Source organism: Carcharhinus amblyrhynchos, chromosome 8 (assembly GCF_965287045.1).
Source record: "Carcharhinus amblyrhynchos chromosome 8, sCarAmb.v2.hapA, whole genome shotgun sequence".
Taxonomy (NCBI): Eukaryota; Metazoa; Chordata; class Chondrichthyes; order Carcharhiniformes; family Carcharhinidae; genus Carcharhinus; species Carcharhinus amblyrhynchos.
Window position 1 is genome coordinate 62108141 of NC_137331.1, and position 16579 is coordinate 62124719.

General features: G+C 40.1%; 1 protein-coding gene across 11 annotated transcripts in view; it reads left to right on the forward strand.

Moving 5' to 3' along the window:
* unm_hu7910 (un-named hu7910) overlaps positions 1–16579 on the forward strand; it is a 209986-nt gene that overhangs the window by 35253 nt on the left and 158154 nt on the right. For 8 of the 11 annotated variants that reach the window (XM_080194173.1, XM_080194174.1, XM_080194175.1 and 5 more), the window contains exons 2-3: positions 7520–7669; positions 9237–9281. In XM_080194173.1, the coding sequence (XP_080050299.1) occupies positions 7520–7669; positions 9237–9281 (195 nt within the window). The remainder of the gene's footprint in view (positions 1–7519; positions 7670–9236; positions 9282–16579) is intronic. The other 3 variants (XM_080194177.1, XM_080194178.1, XM_080194180.1) reach the window with 1 other exon arrangement.

Consider the following 16579-nt stretch of genomic DNA (forward strand, 5'->3'; position numbering starts at 1 on the left):
TCATATCTGGCAGTACATCCAAATCCTAACCATTTGATGCTTAAAAATAGTTTACTTCCTGGTTCTTTTGCTAACCATTGGAAACAGTTCTCTAAACACTTCATGATTTTAAATGCCTCTATCAAATTGCCTCTTACCATTGGGTGCTCTATCATAGAAACATAGAAACCCTACAGCGCAGAAGGAGGCCATTCAAGCCTGCCTCAGTAACAATCCCGCCAAAGCTCTATCCCAGTATTCCCACGTATTTACCCTGTTAATCCCCCGATCTAAGGGGCAATTTATCATGGCCAATTCACCTATCCCGCACATCTTTGGACTGAGAGAAAATCAGAGCACCCGGAGGAAACCCCCACAGACACAGGAAGAATGTGCAAACTCCATACAGACAGTGACTAGAGGCTGGAATTGAACCTATGTCCCTGGCGCTGTGAGACGGCTAACCACTGTGCCAGCATGCCACCCTGTAGTAGAACAGCCCCAGCTTCTCTGGCCTGCCTGGAAACATGCCAGAAAACCTCTTCTGTACCCTGTACAAATACATTCATATTATGCCAGAAATGTACCAAGCTTTTACCTGAACCATCTCCACTTTAAAGGCCACACATTGCTCTTTTACTGTCTGCTAGCCAGTCTTTGACTATAGGTCAGATCTTTCCAGAATTTATCTAAACTACATGTTTTCTAATTGAGTATTTTTATTCTAGATTGCTTCTATTCTTTCTTCATGACTAATCTGAATCTTACGATACTATGATCACTATCCACAAGGTTTCCCCAACTATGACATTCTCCACTTAAACTACTTCATTCCCCAGGATTCTACCCCACAATGCCTTCTCCTGCGTTGGGCAGGCAACATATTGACTAGAGAGGACAGATAAATGAAAATTGGTAGAACTTAACAAATCATCTGCTTCAGTGATTGCAAAATGGAAGAATTATTGGAAAGGAGGTAAATCTAGAATTGATTACAAACGGGCTAAGTGGTATTTTGAGTAAAAGGAAAGTGTTAAACGTGGGGCAATTATGCTTTGGCAAATGTTGAGTTTTATTGAAGAGCATATTAATTTTGAGCTTTGGGTTTACAAAGCATTAAAGACAGTTCATCAAGTGGATAAGCCTATAATGAATACTGGTTTTGTCAAGATATATAGTCTAGGTATCATGGTGCATCAGTACAGAAATTTAGTTAGGCTGCAATTTTTCAGCAATTTTGGAAGACACACAGAATAATGTTGAAGCATAAAAAAGGTACAGCACAGGTTCAAATGCTAACTAATTTGAAGAAATAACAATATGAAATGGTTGGAAAATTGTTTTTATTTGATCAGATTTCTTGAGACAAAAGCTTGGGATAAAGTAGATGAAAACCTTTTCCAGTGATTTAGAGACTGGGTTGAGAAGACAGATACAAAATTACAGGAGAACTTGCATTTATATAAAACACACTTAGGGGAAACATATAGTGGTCATCTAACTGTGCAAAGCAGATCTATGATTTAAATAGAGGCTATGCAAACATTTAACGTATGTTGCTGAAAGCTGGTTATGATTTCAAAACTATAAAGAACTACCTTCATGTGAACTGAAACTTCTGGAAAGCCAAATTTGTATAAGGAATTTATATTTATTTGTTTGGGACGAATAAATATTACTTTGTACAGATGTTACCTGTTATTTTGGTGGGTGTAACTATTGCTGATGTCAAAAGATCTATCCTAACCAATGCCTGATTGTAGTTTTATAAGCTTTGTTTTAATAGACATAATGGAAATACAGATTAGATTGTAGTTTGTCGTTTTTGTCAGTTTGCAGTTTTTGTTCATTTGCCCATCAAGAAAGTTTGAAGAAACTGGTCAACAATTTTAAAATGCTGCCACAGTATTAAAAATCAGAGAATGATTGAGGTCTGAATGATATAACCTTGTGGTCTTGATGTCATGTGAAAATGTACAGTTACTTAGACTTTGTAACTTAAATTATGGGTGCATCTAGTGTTCCTTGACATGCATTGAAGGAAAAAAGTCTCATCTATCCCAGTACCTCAAATGAAAATGTAGATCTTTGCAGAGTTGTTGGAGCATTTCTTGGGAGAGAGTGTTTGTCCAAGAACATGCTCCCCGGAAATTTAAAATTATTACATCAAAATGTTGCAGTCTAAATTAATCTTGTACGCTTTTATATTAAAGAAATGACTTTTCTGGGAACCTATGAGTAAATGATCATGCTAAAGATGAAGTATAGGGAAGAAAAAAAAGTCCATTGAAATAAACAGATCAGGCAGCATCTGTGGAGAGAGATACATTTTAGATCAATAACTTTTATCAGAACTAGTTCATTGAGTTTGCTCCATTAAACAAAGCATCACTAAGGAAATTTGGCATGTCAGCTATGACATCCGGGTGCTCCGATTTCCTCCGATGGTCTGAAAGGTGTGCTGGTTAGGTGCATTGACTCGAACAGGCGTCTGAGTGTGGCGACTCAAGGAATTTGACAACTTATTGTAGTGTTAATGTAAGCCTTACTTGTGACTAATAAATAAACTTCAGCTTTAATGTAACAAAATCTGTTACCAACTGGTATTTTTTTTTTGCGCTAAAACCAGTATGTCACTAAGGTTTTGTTTCTTATGTTATCTTCTTATCCACCTGAGATGCTGCTTTTAAAATTTTTAATTATTTCAAATTTCTTATTCTATTTTTCTATGGGATGTAGGTGTCATTGGGATTAATTGCCCATCCCTAATTGCCCTCAATTTGAATGGCTTGCCAGACCTTTTCAGAGGGCACTTAAATGTCAACCACAATGCGATGGGAGTAAAATCAAACATAGGTAAGGACAGCGGATTTCCAACCATCAAATCAACAATGGTTTCATAGTCACTATTACTACTTAATTCCAGATTTTATCAATTGAATTGGGATTTGAATCCATGTCCTCAAAGCAATAACCTGGCTCCCTGGATTACTAGTCCAGTGAGGTTACCACTATGGTTTATGGAAATGCAGAGGGTTTTAGAGTCTCAGATTTGCAGTGTTCAGCAGAAGAATGCAGGTTTCAAGTACACTTAAAAAAGAATGTCACTTGTTTGAGTGTCCAGGTGTACCAAAGGGATCTGTGTTGGACCCTCAATTATTCATTATTTAAGTAAATGACATAGTTGATTGTGGGGGGTAAAATTAATAAGTTTGTGGATAACACAAAGATTGGCCAAATGATTAGAAGTGAGGTTGACAAGAAAATGATTTTGATTTGATTTATTATTATCACATGTATTGGCAAACAGTGAAAATTATTGTTTCTTGCAAGCCACGCAGACAAAGCATACCTTTTATAGAGAATGAAACAAGAGAATGCAGAATGTAGTGTTACAGTCCTAGCTACAGTGTAGAGAAAGATCAACTTAATGCAAGGTAAGTCCATTCAAAAGTCTGGTGACAGCAGGGAAGAAGCTGTTCTTGAGTCACTTGACACATGACCTCAGACTTTTGTATCTTTTCCCCGATGGAAGGTGGCAGAAGAGAGAATGTCAGGGATGTGTGGGGTCCTTTAATTATGTTGTCTGGTTTGCCGAGGCAGTGGGAAGTATAGACAGAGTCCATGGATGGGTGGGTGATTTGCGTGATGGATTGGGCTACATTCACGATCTTTTGTAGTTCCTTGCGCTCTTGGGCAGAGCAGGAGCCTTACCAACCTGTGATACAACCAGAAAGAATGCTTTCTGTAATGCATCTGTAAAAGTTGGTGAGTGTCATAGCTGACATCCCAAATTTCCTTAGCCTTCTGAGAAAAGAAAGGCGTTGGTGGGCTTTCTTAACTGTAGTGTCAGCACAGAGGACCAGGACAGGTTGTTGGTGATCTGGATACCTAAAAACTTGAAATTCTTGACCCTTTCTACTTTGCTGCCATTGATATAGACAGGGGCATGTCCTCCTTTACGCTCCCTGAAGTCGGTGACAATCTTTTCTGTTTTGATGACATTGACGGAGAGATTATTGTCGCCACACTAGTTCACCAGATTCTCTATCTCATTCCTGTACTCTGTCTCATCATTGTTTGAGACCTGACTCGTTACGATGGTGTCATCAGCAAACTTGAAAATCGAATTGGAGGGGCATTTGGCCACACCGTCATAGGTGTGTAAGGGGGTGAGAACACAGGCTTGTGGGGCACCGGTACTGAGGATGATTGTGGAGGAGAAGTTGTTGTCTATCCTTATTGATTTTGATCGCGAGTTAGGAAGTTTGGGATCCTGTCTCAGATGGAGGAGCTGAGGCCCCAGGCCATGGAGCTGGGAGATGAGTTTTGTAGGAATAATCGTGTTGAAGACTGAGCTGTAGTCAATAAATAGGAGTCTCATGTGGGTATCTTATCTAGGTGGGAAGATATAGATGGCATGTTTAACGTCTGTGGTAGGTAAAATGTTAGAATCCGTCATTAAGGAGGAAATTGCGAGGCATCTTGAAGGGAATTGCTTGATAGAGCAGACGCAGCATGGTTTCATTAAAGGGAAGTCGTGTCTGACAAATTTACTGGACTTCTATGAAGATGTGTCTAGGGCGGTGGATAGAGGAGAGCCGGTGGATGTGGTCTTTCTGGATTTTCAGAAGGCGTTTGACAAAGTACCTCACAAGAGATTATTGCAGAAGGTCGAGGGACATGGAGTTGGGGGTAGGGTGTTAGCGTGGATAGAGGATTGGTTGTCACATAGGAGGCAGAGAGTGGGGGTCAATGGGTGCTATTCGGATTGGCGGTTGGTGACTAGTGGGGTGCCCCAGGAGTCGGTGCTGGGGCCTCAGCTATTTACCATTTATATAGATGATCTGGAGGAGGGAACCGAGTGTAGGGTGTCAAAATTTGCTGATGACACCAAGATTGGTGGAACAGCAAATTGTGCGGAGGGTGTGGAGAGTCTGCAGAAGGATCTAGATAGGCTGGGCGAATGGGCCAGGAAATGGCAAATGGAATTTAATGTTGGCAAGTGTGAGGTGGTCCACTTTGGTAGGAAGAATGGTAGGAAGGACTATTACTTACGTGGCGTAAAACTGCAGCAGGTGACGGTGCAGCGGGACCTCGGGGTCCTTGTGCATGAGTCGCAAAAACCCAGCTTGCAGGTGCAGCAGGTGGTCAGGAAGGCGAATGGGATGCTGGCCTTCATAGCGAGGGGGATTGAATATAAAAGTAGGGAAGTCTTGCTGCAGCTGTATAGGGCATTGGTGAGGCCGCAGCTGGAGTACTGTGTGCAGTTTTGGGCGCCGCACCTGCGCAAGGATATTTTGGCCTTGGAGGGAGTGCAGAGGAGGTTTACTAGGCTGATACCGGAGTTGAGGGGGTTGAGCTATGAGGAGAGGCTGAATAAATTAGGCTTGTACTTGTTAGAGTTTAGAAGAATGAGGGGAGATCTCATTGAGATGTATAAGATGATGAATGGGATGGATAGGATAGAGGTGGAGAGACTCTTCCCACTCAGAAAAGACAGTAGGACTAGGGGGCACAGCCTCAAGATAAAGGGGAGGCGGTTTAGAACGGAGTTGAGGAGGAACTTCTTCACTCAAAGGGTGGTGAATCTCTGGAATTCTCTGCCCGTTGAAGTGGTGGAGGCTGCCTCGCTAAATATTTTTAAGAAGCGGGTTGATGGGTTTTTGATAAGCGAGGGGATTAAGGGTTATGGGGAGAGGGCAGGAAAGTGGAACTGAGCCACGACAGATCAGCCATGATCTTATTGAATGGCGGGGCAGGCTCGAAGGGCTAGATGGCCTACTCCTGCTCCTATTTCTTATGTTCTTAAGGTGTGTAAATGGGGTCTGGTAGTCGGGTCAGGAACGTGGTCAGGTTGTGGTTGGTTGGATGGATAGTTTGGAGGGGCGGGATGCTGGCGGATGATTTTGGGCACTCAGGTGTGTAATTGCTAGGTTTTGATTTGTCTCGCATTTTTTGGATAACTATTTGGTTAAGTGGGCAGCACAGTAGCACAGTGTTTAGCACTGCTGCTTCACAGCTCCAGGGATTTGGGTTCAATTCCCAGCTTGGGTCACTGTGTGGAGTTCGCACATTCTCCTCGTGTCTGCCTGGGTTTCCTCCGGGTTCTCTGGTTTCATCCCACAATCCAAAGATGTGTGGGTTAGTTTGATTGGCCATGCTAAAATTGCCCCTTAGTGTCCTGAGATGTGTACGTTAGAGGGATTAGCGGTAAATGTGTAGGGATGTGGGGATAGGGCCTGGGTGGGATTGTGATTGGTGCAGACTCAATGGGCCAGATGGCCTCTTTCTGCACTGTAGGGTTCTATGATTCTATGAAATACATCAGAACTGTCTGAAGTTACTGATTCTAGCTTGGATGCAGAGACATTCAAGCGTCCAGAGAGCAGCGGAGTTGTCTATTTAAAGTTGAAGCTTCTTAGGCAATTCCCACATAGGTCAGTGCATCATTTCCACGGGTCCTAACGTGCATCTTCAATTGTACGTTCGGTCTCCAGCAATCCTGCAACCGAAGAACCAAGAAAATTATAGCACAGCAACAGGTCCTTTGGCGCTCCAAGTCTGCACCGACCATGCTGTCCAACTGAACTAAAATCTCCTACCCTTCCGGGGACCATGTCCCTCTATTTCCATCCTATTCATGTATTTGTTTAGACGTCCCTTAAAACTCACTATCGTATCTGCTTCCACTACCTCCCCCAGCAGCGAGTTCCAGGTACCCACCACTCTGTGTGGGGGGGGGGGGAAAAAAAACTTGCCTTGTACATCTTCTTTAAACCTTGGTCTTTGCACCTTAAACCTATGCCCCCTAGCAATTGACTTCCATCCTGGGAAACTGCAAGAGTTGGCTACAATGACCTATTGAACAGATGGATCAGCAGAAAATGTCACCATTCATGATATGGGCCCCCTACATTTGAGAGAACAAGTTCTGATTGGGTAACTGCTTTGTGGGGATACCAGTGTTCAGATCACAAATGGCCCTGAGCTTCCAGCCTCCTGTCATTTCAATTCTCCACCTCTTAGACTGTTCCCTGTCTTCTACATGATCCCAGTAAAGCCGCATCTTTAAATAGGTGATTTACAACCTTTTATGCTCAATATTGACTTCAGTTTTAATCATAATTTCTGCCACAATGTTTTGTGTTTTGGATGGCAGCTGGTCATACTGCTCATCCCATTTGGAGCTCATCTAGCTCTTATCTTTCTCCTCACTATGATTCCCTTTTGTGTTGCACCATTATCCTTTTTGTCACTGAATCCCTCCCACATTCCACCCAATTATGGACCTTCTCATGCGCTCTTCCCGCCCCAAACCCTGCATATGTACTTAGTTATTTTAATTTTTTCCATTTCTGATGAAAGGTCATCAGTCTGAAATGTTAATTTTGTTTCTTTTTACACAGATACTGCCTGGCTTGCTGAGTTGTTTGTCACTTTTTTTTAATTTCAGATTTCCAGCATTTGCAGTTCTGTTTTGCTTTTGTGTTATTATTTCCACAGTGCAGCCAACTAATGTGGGTCTGTTCTTTTTCAGATAAGCACAGCTCTAGTAAAAATGGGAAGAAAAGCGACGGGCCCTCTGGAAGTTCATTCTTCACATGGTTCATGATAATTGCTTTACTGGGTGTCTGGTCATCAGTTGCTGTTGTTTGGTTTGATTTGGTGGATTACAAAGATGTTCTGGGTAAGTTTTTCAATTTCAATTTTCAAATATCCATAGGAAGCTCTTGTAGGAAGGAGGTCATAATGTTATAGTTTAAAGACTGTCTTTATAAAAATGTTGTGGTATAGGCGGAATGATAATATTGTTTTTTGCCTTATCATTTGTAAAACTATTTTGTCAATTAAATCTTTTGTTTTGTACTTTAGTCATCCTAATTTCTGGGCTATGAATCAACTACAGTTGAAAATGCTGGTCAATGTTCCCAATAGTGTAACCTGGGATTCCTTATACATGGGATAGTTACTTATGCATGCTACATCTGTAGCCAGTTGTTCATAGCCCAGTACAACATATTACCTAGAAATACATCATTGAATAGATCATTTACACACAAACTGTAGAACCATAATGATATTTTGTACATGATATTCTTACTCATGGTGAGGTGTCTCACAGTATTCATGTGGATTTTATTAGTATAAACTTCCAAGCACCTTAACTTAAAATGTAATGTTATTTTCGTTCGAAACATACCCCATGATATAAAGTGAATTTAATGATACAGTTGTGGTATATAATGGTATTAATCTTGGTCAAAAGTTTCACTAGTAAGTAAAAGTAAAATCAAATTAAAACTTGATATTTAACCTAGGTCTACCTCACTGCCACCTCTCTTAAACCCTTAACTACCACTGAATTATCAGACTATTTGCCCCACATCCAGTACTGTATAGGTAACGATTTCCTCCAATTAAATATTGGGGAGACTAAATCCATTGTCTTCAATCACAGTTATGAACTTCACCCCTCATGGTCACTGTCTAAGGCTGAACTGTATTTGACTCCCAAGATGAGCTTCCGACCAGTCATCCACAATAGTCACTAAGACCATGTATTTCCACCTCTGTAACATAGAGCAATTCCACTCCTGCCTGATCTCATCTGCTCCTGAAACCCTCATCCGTACCTTTATTATCTCTAGTCTTGATGCACCTGTCTGGCCACCCTCATTCTACCCTCTAAACTTGAGGTAATCAAAAACCATTTGCCTATGTCCTTACTTGCACAAAGTCTTGTTCACCTGTCAGCCCTTGTGATTGCTGACCTATGTTGGCTCAGAGTCAAGCACCACCTTGTTTCAAATTCCTCCATGATCTTGTCAATCCCTATCTTCTGTAATCCTCTCTAGCTCCACAATCCTCCAATATCCACACTCTAATTCTGGCTTCTTGAGCATCCCTGATTTTAATTATTCCAACACTGATGTATAATGCCTCAGCTGCTATGGCTGTAAGCTGGGGAATTTTCTTCCCAAACCTCTCTGCCCTTCTACCTCCCTTTACTCCTTTGAAATATTTATTGAAAGCCATTTGGACCAAGCTTTTGGCCATCTGCCTTACTATCACTGTTTGTGCCTTGGTGTCAAATGTTGCTATATAAAATACTTATGAAGCACCGTGGGCTGCTTTCTTTGCATTAAAGAACTACATAAATACATGTAGTTTGTGCCTTTTGGTCTTGGTTTTTCTGCTTATGATAGTACTAATCCATAGTATATTAAATTTTTTTATTTTTATCATGCATGCAGCAAAAGCAAAGGAATTTCGTTATAATTTTTCAGAGGTGTTACAAGGTAGGATTTTTCATTGTTCTGACATGCTGTTACATCTTTCCTGAATTTTCTTTTTTTTAAACAGTGCTAAAGTGAGCTATGTGTTTGTAATTTTTTTCTATTCTGTGATTTGCGGTACATGTTGGTTTATGTTTCCTTCATTGTACTTTGTAATTTTTGAATTTTTAAAATTTTCTTGTAATATTGAATATGCAAAGATAGTTGTCCAAATAGCAAAAATAGCTTTCAGTATCTTCATAGCCTTCGTGCTGATTTTAATTTGACTTTTAGTGATGGCCAGAGTAGATATTAGTCCTTGTTCTGGTCCCCTAATGAATCATAGAATCCCTACAATGCAGAAGGAGGCCATATGGCTCATTGAGTCTGCACTAACCACAATCCCACCCAGGTCCCATTCCCACAATCCCACATATTTACTCTGCTAATCCCCCTGACAGTCGGGTCAATTGGTCAAACAACCTAATCCGCACATCTTTGGACTATGGGAAGAAACTGGAGCACCCGGAGGAAACCCATGCAGACATGGGGACGATGTGCAAACTCCATACAAACAGTCACCTGAAGCCAGAATTGAACCCCGGTCCCTGATGCTGTGAGGCAGCAGTACTAACCACTGTGCCACCATGCTGCCCCCTGAAATAAATGAGAGTTTTTTTTCCCTCCGTGACTGTATTTCAAATTAGATTTTTGCAATGGAGTTAGTTTTTGGAGGTGTTGGTAGAAAACCTGCTTGGAAATGTATATGGCACTGATTAGGTGTTAATGCAAAAACTGATAGTAATTATTTGGATTTTTCAGCATTGTAATTGATTTCAATTTCAGTTCTAAAATGATTCCTGGTATAAAAGATTTGTACCATGTTTAGTAGTGTGTGAGGCATCACATTTCTATTAAAAGTTGACCATAGTTAGCTACACTTGATTTCAAGCAAACTTTGATTATCCAGAAGCTTTCTACTGTAGTTTATGTCTGATAATATAACTGACAACATTAGTACACAATATAAATGCATTATTTTATACCATTTGCAATTTTTATATTTTTTGAATTTTAGAACATCACCACCTGGAAGTTACCCTCCAAGCTACTCACCATCTTGACTTGGATATATATATCAGCTAACAGCAATAGTTCAGAGGCGGTTCATCACTTTTTCAAGGGCAATTAGGGATGGCAAATGCACATCCCATTAATGCATTTTTAAAATTGCCCTTTAACACATTAATAAACAGGCTATCAGGTCAACTATCCATGTTTTGATTTAGGGTCTGTACTTTGGATGAAAAATTTAAAGTTTATAGTCCAAAATGCAGCTCCAATAAATGTTTATTAATTTTACTGAACTAGGGTAAATTTCTAATGCAAGTCAACTTAAATTTGGACAAACAAATTTGCTGTTGATGTGGTTTGGAAATAAAATTGAGATAATTACAGATTAATGCTAGAAGAGAAAAACACCAGTTGAAGCTAACCAAAAAAAAGGAAATTTGTTCACCAAGCCTGCAAATTTCAGCTCTTTGTTCAATTTTAATGGCAACAACTAGAGGGTCCAGCACTATTCATGCAGCTGGTGAGCCAGCAACATTCATGCTGTGTACATTTTGAAATATTGACTGGCCTACCCTAAAAAAAAAGTACTATTCAACTCCATCGTTCGAGTAAAATGGTTAAAGGATTTCCTCATGATAGTTAGCTTTTCTTAAATCAGTATCCTTGACTTTGAGTCAGTAATCAATTTTTGTGAATGTTCTTGATGTTTTGTTTTAGCCTAAACAAGAAATTTCTTTGTGTTAACTCATTAGATTGAAATTTGCAACACTTGTTGATTATCATTAGCTCAATGTAGGTGTATTCTATTTCTGGATTGATGTGATACTTCACACATTTTTGTTTTTTGTTTTTTTTTAATCTTTTGAATAATCTAAATCTGTTTGAGTTGGGTACTCTTGGCAAGAATTCAAACTTATGTTTGAAAATAGTTGCTATATGTGCATTTTATTTCAGTTGGATCTTGGCAATTCAAAAAGCGTATCTTATATGTTTACTGCAGCATTCTTCTCAAACCCGAGCAGTAAGCTTTAATGAGAAGTTATGAAACAATCTCCTGTGACATGCTTTTGATGTGCTGATAAATCCTATTCTTTTCCTTTTGGCCATTGGTTAATTCTCCACTGTAAATCTTGCATGAGAAATTATTTTGCTCAAACAGTCAACATAATTTATTCCTTGTTTCTGTTTCACAATTTTGTTCAAGGTGTCTAATGAAAAATCAATGATATGGCTTTATAAATTCAGTTCATCGATTTTACTTTAAACATGGCTTTCAGCAATTACTTAATTGTCTCTTGACAAGAATCCACTAGGATTAATTCCAGTGACATGAAGTCATCTTCATGAAAAGGATTCTTTGTAGGCAAATGTTGGCTCCTATTTTCACTGAAGTTGTGGAATCCAGCCCTTCATAAGTAAATTAATTTGGCTGTAAACGTACTGCACAGTTGAAATCAGCAAGCCAAGTTTGATTCTAATGGTATAAAGTGATTATTTTAATTTCTGTTTTGTGGCAACAGTGGCATGACAGAAATGCAATTTTTTCTTTTATTTCTTGATTTATTTGTACTTGATTAAGATCGGAGATTTGCCTTGTTTTAGGTATGATTTCTTATCGGATTTATTGTCACATATCTTGGTATACAATGCAAAGTATTTTTTGTGCACTATACAGACAAAGTATACCATTCATAGAGAAGGAAAGGAGAGGGTGCAGAATGAAGTGTTAGTCATAGCTAGGAGTAGAGAAAGATCAACTTAATATAAGGTAAGTCCATTCAACAGTCTGATAGCAGGAAAGAAGCTGGAGAATAGGCCTACATAAATTGCACTTTTTCAAGTGGCCACCTTTTCATTAAGAAATTAGGAACATTTCATCTTATTTTGATTGCGGGGGGTTTCTTGAGTGTTAAGTGAGATTGATCAGCCAGTCTTTTCGGGTCACTGAACTGTGCCTTCATAAGAGGTGGACACCTGGAGATTTTGTTTCCCTGTATAGCTATATAATACTGAAACACAAATCAAGGCTTGGACATCATAGGCTCTGATGGCAAGGAAATGCATGATGAACTGCAAGACCCAGAGAAGCACCAAGGATCTGAGGTCTCTTAAGGTAGCAAGACAGGTGGACAAAGTGTTTAAGAAGGCCTTTTGATATACTGCCCTTATTAGCTGAGGCATAGAGTTTAAGCACAAGGAGGTTATGCTGGAACTATATAAAACATTGGTTAGGCCACAGCTAGAGTATTGTGTTCAGTTCTGGAATCCACACATTAGGGGGGATCTGATAGCACTGCAAAGGGTATAGAAGAGATTTACCAGGATGTTGCCTGGGAAGGAGAGTTTTAGTTATGGAGAGAGATTGGATAGACTGGGGTTGTTTTTTTTTGGAGCAGGGGAGACTGAAGGGGGACATGATTAGGATCTTAAAATTAAGAGGGACTTGAATATAGTAGACAGGAAAAAACTTTTCCCTTTAGTGGAGGGATCATTGGCTAGTGGACATTAATTTAAGATAAGGGGAGGAGGTTGAGAAGGATATGAGGAAAATTTTTTTCACCCAGAGGGTGGTGGGAATCTGGACCTCACTGCCTGAAAGGGTAATGGAGGCAAAACCCATAACATTTAGATGTGCACTTGTGATGCCAAGGCATAAAAGGCTATGGACCAAGTGTTGGAAAATGACATTAAAATAGTTGGATGGTTTGTCTTTGACCAGTGCAGACTCGATAGGCTGAAGGGCATTTTTTCTATGCTGTAGACCTCTATGATTATGACTCTCTGTCAATTAGTAAAACATAAGAAAACAAAGAATTGTGATTCAGAACAGTTGTCATGTATGCAGCTACTGTATTCACATTTCAGTGTGCAGTGGACCTGGATCACTTTGGAATGTATGTCCTATTCCCTGCAGAGAATATCTTTTTCAAGCCTTTTGTTAATGCCATGGAAAAGCTCACATGGGTCCTGTTCAGCAAAGGTGAGAATGGAATACATAAACTCAGCATAGCAGTTGAGTCTGGCTATATTTAGGAATGTTTGTGAGCTTCAGATTCTAATAATTGAGGATTCATCATGCCAAATATGGCTAAAGTAATTTGATCTTATTTTTGTTGGAGATCTATGTGCACAGTTAAGCAAGGACTCCTTGTTGCATTGTCAGCCTTAATTGTCCTTCCCCACGGAATTTAGATTGAGCCTCATCAGATTTACTCACTCTTTTCTGTATCGGCCACAATAGTATATTTGTGACCTGTAGATGATGCTTAAATGGAAAGAGAAAATGCTGGAAATTCTCAACAGGCCTGGTAGCATCTGTAAAGAGAGAAAAGAGGTGATGTTTTGAGTCCAGATGACCCTTTGTCAAAGATGATGCTTAATGTTTTAAGTTTGTTTTAAGTTTGTTGTCAGCTGGCGTGGGAACTCAGTTGAATATATTGGATCCATTATCCATTCTTGATGACCAGCCTGCAGGACTGCTTTTTCAGAACATTTTGTTTCTTTGCAGTTTTCAAAGATAGGGTATTTGGCAGCATAGAACACATTGCATTACAGTGCAGTACAGGCCCTGCGGCCCTCGATGTTGCGCTGACCTGTGAAACCAATCAAAAGCCCATCTAACCTACACTATTCCAATATCATCCATATGTTTATCCAATGACCATTTAAATGCCCTTAATGTTGGCGAATCCACTACTGTTGCAGGCAGGGCATTCCACGCTCTTCCTACAAGAACCTATCTCTGACATCTGTCCTATATCAATCACCCCTCAAATTAAAGCTGTGTCCCCTTGTGCTAGCCATCTCCATCCGAGGAAAAAGATTCACACTGTCCACCCTAACTAATCCTCATCATCTTATGTGCCTCTATTAAGTCACCTCTCAACCTTCTTCTCTCAACGAAAACAGCCTCAAGTCCTTCAGCCTTTCCTCATAAGACCATCCCACTATACCGACAACATCCTGGAGATTTACCTCTGCACACTTTCCAGTGCTTCCACATCCTTCCTATAATGTGGCGATCAGAACTGAACGCAATACTCCAAGTGCGGCTGCACCAGAGTTTTGTACAGCTGCAACATGACTTCATGGCTCCACAACTCAATCCTTCAAATTATGAGTATAGTTTTTAAATTTCTTATATCCAGTACCCACTGGTTGTCCCATTTCTTAAACAAAGTAACAGATCTAAGTTAGCCAGCACATCAATGCAAAGGACAAGACTGAAGTATTTGCAATCTTTTTCAGCCGGAAATGCTGAGTGGATGCCCCATCTTTGCCTCCTTCTGAGGCCCCCTTCATTACTGATGCCAGTCTTCATGATGTCAAGAAATGGCTGAAGGCATGGCAAAGACTGTGAGCCCTGACAACATTCTGGCAATTGTACTGAGGACTTGAGCTGCAGAATTAGCTGCGCCCCTATCCAAGCTGTTCCAGTACCGATACAACATTAGCATTTTCCTGGCAATGTGGAAAAATAGACCAGGTATGTCCAGTTCACAAAAAGCAGGACAAATCCATCAGTTAAAACCCCATCAGTTTACCCTCAAAGCACCAGAAAAGTGATGGAAAGGGCCATTGACAAGTGTTGTCAAGCAACCCTTACTCAACAATAAGCTGCTCACTGCTGCTCAGTTTGGGCTCCATCCTGATGGAATTATTCATACTACAAAGAAAGTTGGCGATGGTCGTTGGATGTCAATCATCTCTGTCTTGGGACATTACTACAGGAATTCTTTAGGATTTGTCCTAGGCTCATCCACCTTCAGCTGCTTTATCATCATTCCATCTTCTTTCCAGCATAAGGTCCGAAGTACGCATGTTCGTTGATTGCACAAATGTTCAGCACAATTTCCAACTCCTCAGGTACTGAAGCATGTTCCTCATTCAGCCATTCAAATTTCTATTGATCATATCTTGTGAAGTGACCTGATATCTAACTGGAGACTCTCTGAAAGTCTAGGCAGTGCCTACCAGCTTTCCTTGTCCACTATCTTAATGACTCCCTCAATTTCTTAATTTGGTCAGCTTGATCATTTTTTGGAAGCTGTTCTGTGAATTTCTGTTGATTCTCACTGCCTTTTCCAGTATAAGGCATCATGTGCCCTTGTAGTATCTTCCCAATAATGTCTGCCAGACTGGTAGGCCTGTAATTTCCTTGGCTTGTTTTTTCCCTTTACTTTGAAGGTAGAAATTATATTAACTAGCTTACAATTTAAGGGAACTATTTCTGACTCTGAACTGTTGAATGCATAGGCAAGGGACTTGCACAGTGCACTTGCCCAAACTCTTTAATTACCTTTGGATGGATGTTGTGTGGACCTAGAGTGCCATCAGCTTCGCGCTTCTGTAATTCATTTGTTCCCTGACAAACATTACTTACATTGCTGTTCAGTGAATGCAAACTTCGCTGAGTGCCAGGAAACAGTAATGGTAAGTGGTAAGTTTTTCTGACTAGGAGAAGGTATATAGTGGGGTGCCCCAGAGCGTTGTAGGACCTCTGCTTTTCTTAATTTATATTAATGTCCCAGGTTTGGATGTATCGGGCATCATTTGAAAATTTGTGGATGACACAAAATTATAACCTGAACAGAGAGAATTTGGAGGGCTATGGGGAAAGGGTGGGTGAATGGGACTAAGTTGCTCTTACAGAGAGCTGGCTTGGACATGGCTGAATGGCCATCTTCTGTGGTATGACTATTGTATGATTATACAGACATGTCTTCATCTGAAATGTTGCATTGTCTACAAGAATGATGCAAAATAATTCAAAAACTTTGCCATAAACTGACTATCGGTTTGAATCTCCTCTGTAGTATCCTTTAGTGGCTCTATGATTTACTACATGTTGACTTCTAACATTGCTCAAAAAGATACTCTTGCTGTCACTGGCATAATTATTGTTACTGCTCTTATTGTGCATCATCTTTTCCAAAGATCTTTTGACTAATCTTTTGTCTGCCTTGTATTTGAATTATTTCTTCATGTCATATAGTATGGATCTTAGAGTTGTGTAATTGGAGGGGTTAAATACGATACCTAACTCTACTGGAATATCATTAGGTTCCTGTCTGAACTTCTTGGAAGAGGCAAATGATGTTCCATGTTCTTGATGTTCCAGTGGTTATTGCTGTGGTCCAGGATTATGTACTGAGTGGATGAAAGCAAAATACTGCAGATGCTGGAATCTGAAACAAAATCAGAAAATGCCAGAAGAGCTCTGATGAAGGGGTTATCTAGACTCGAAG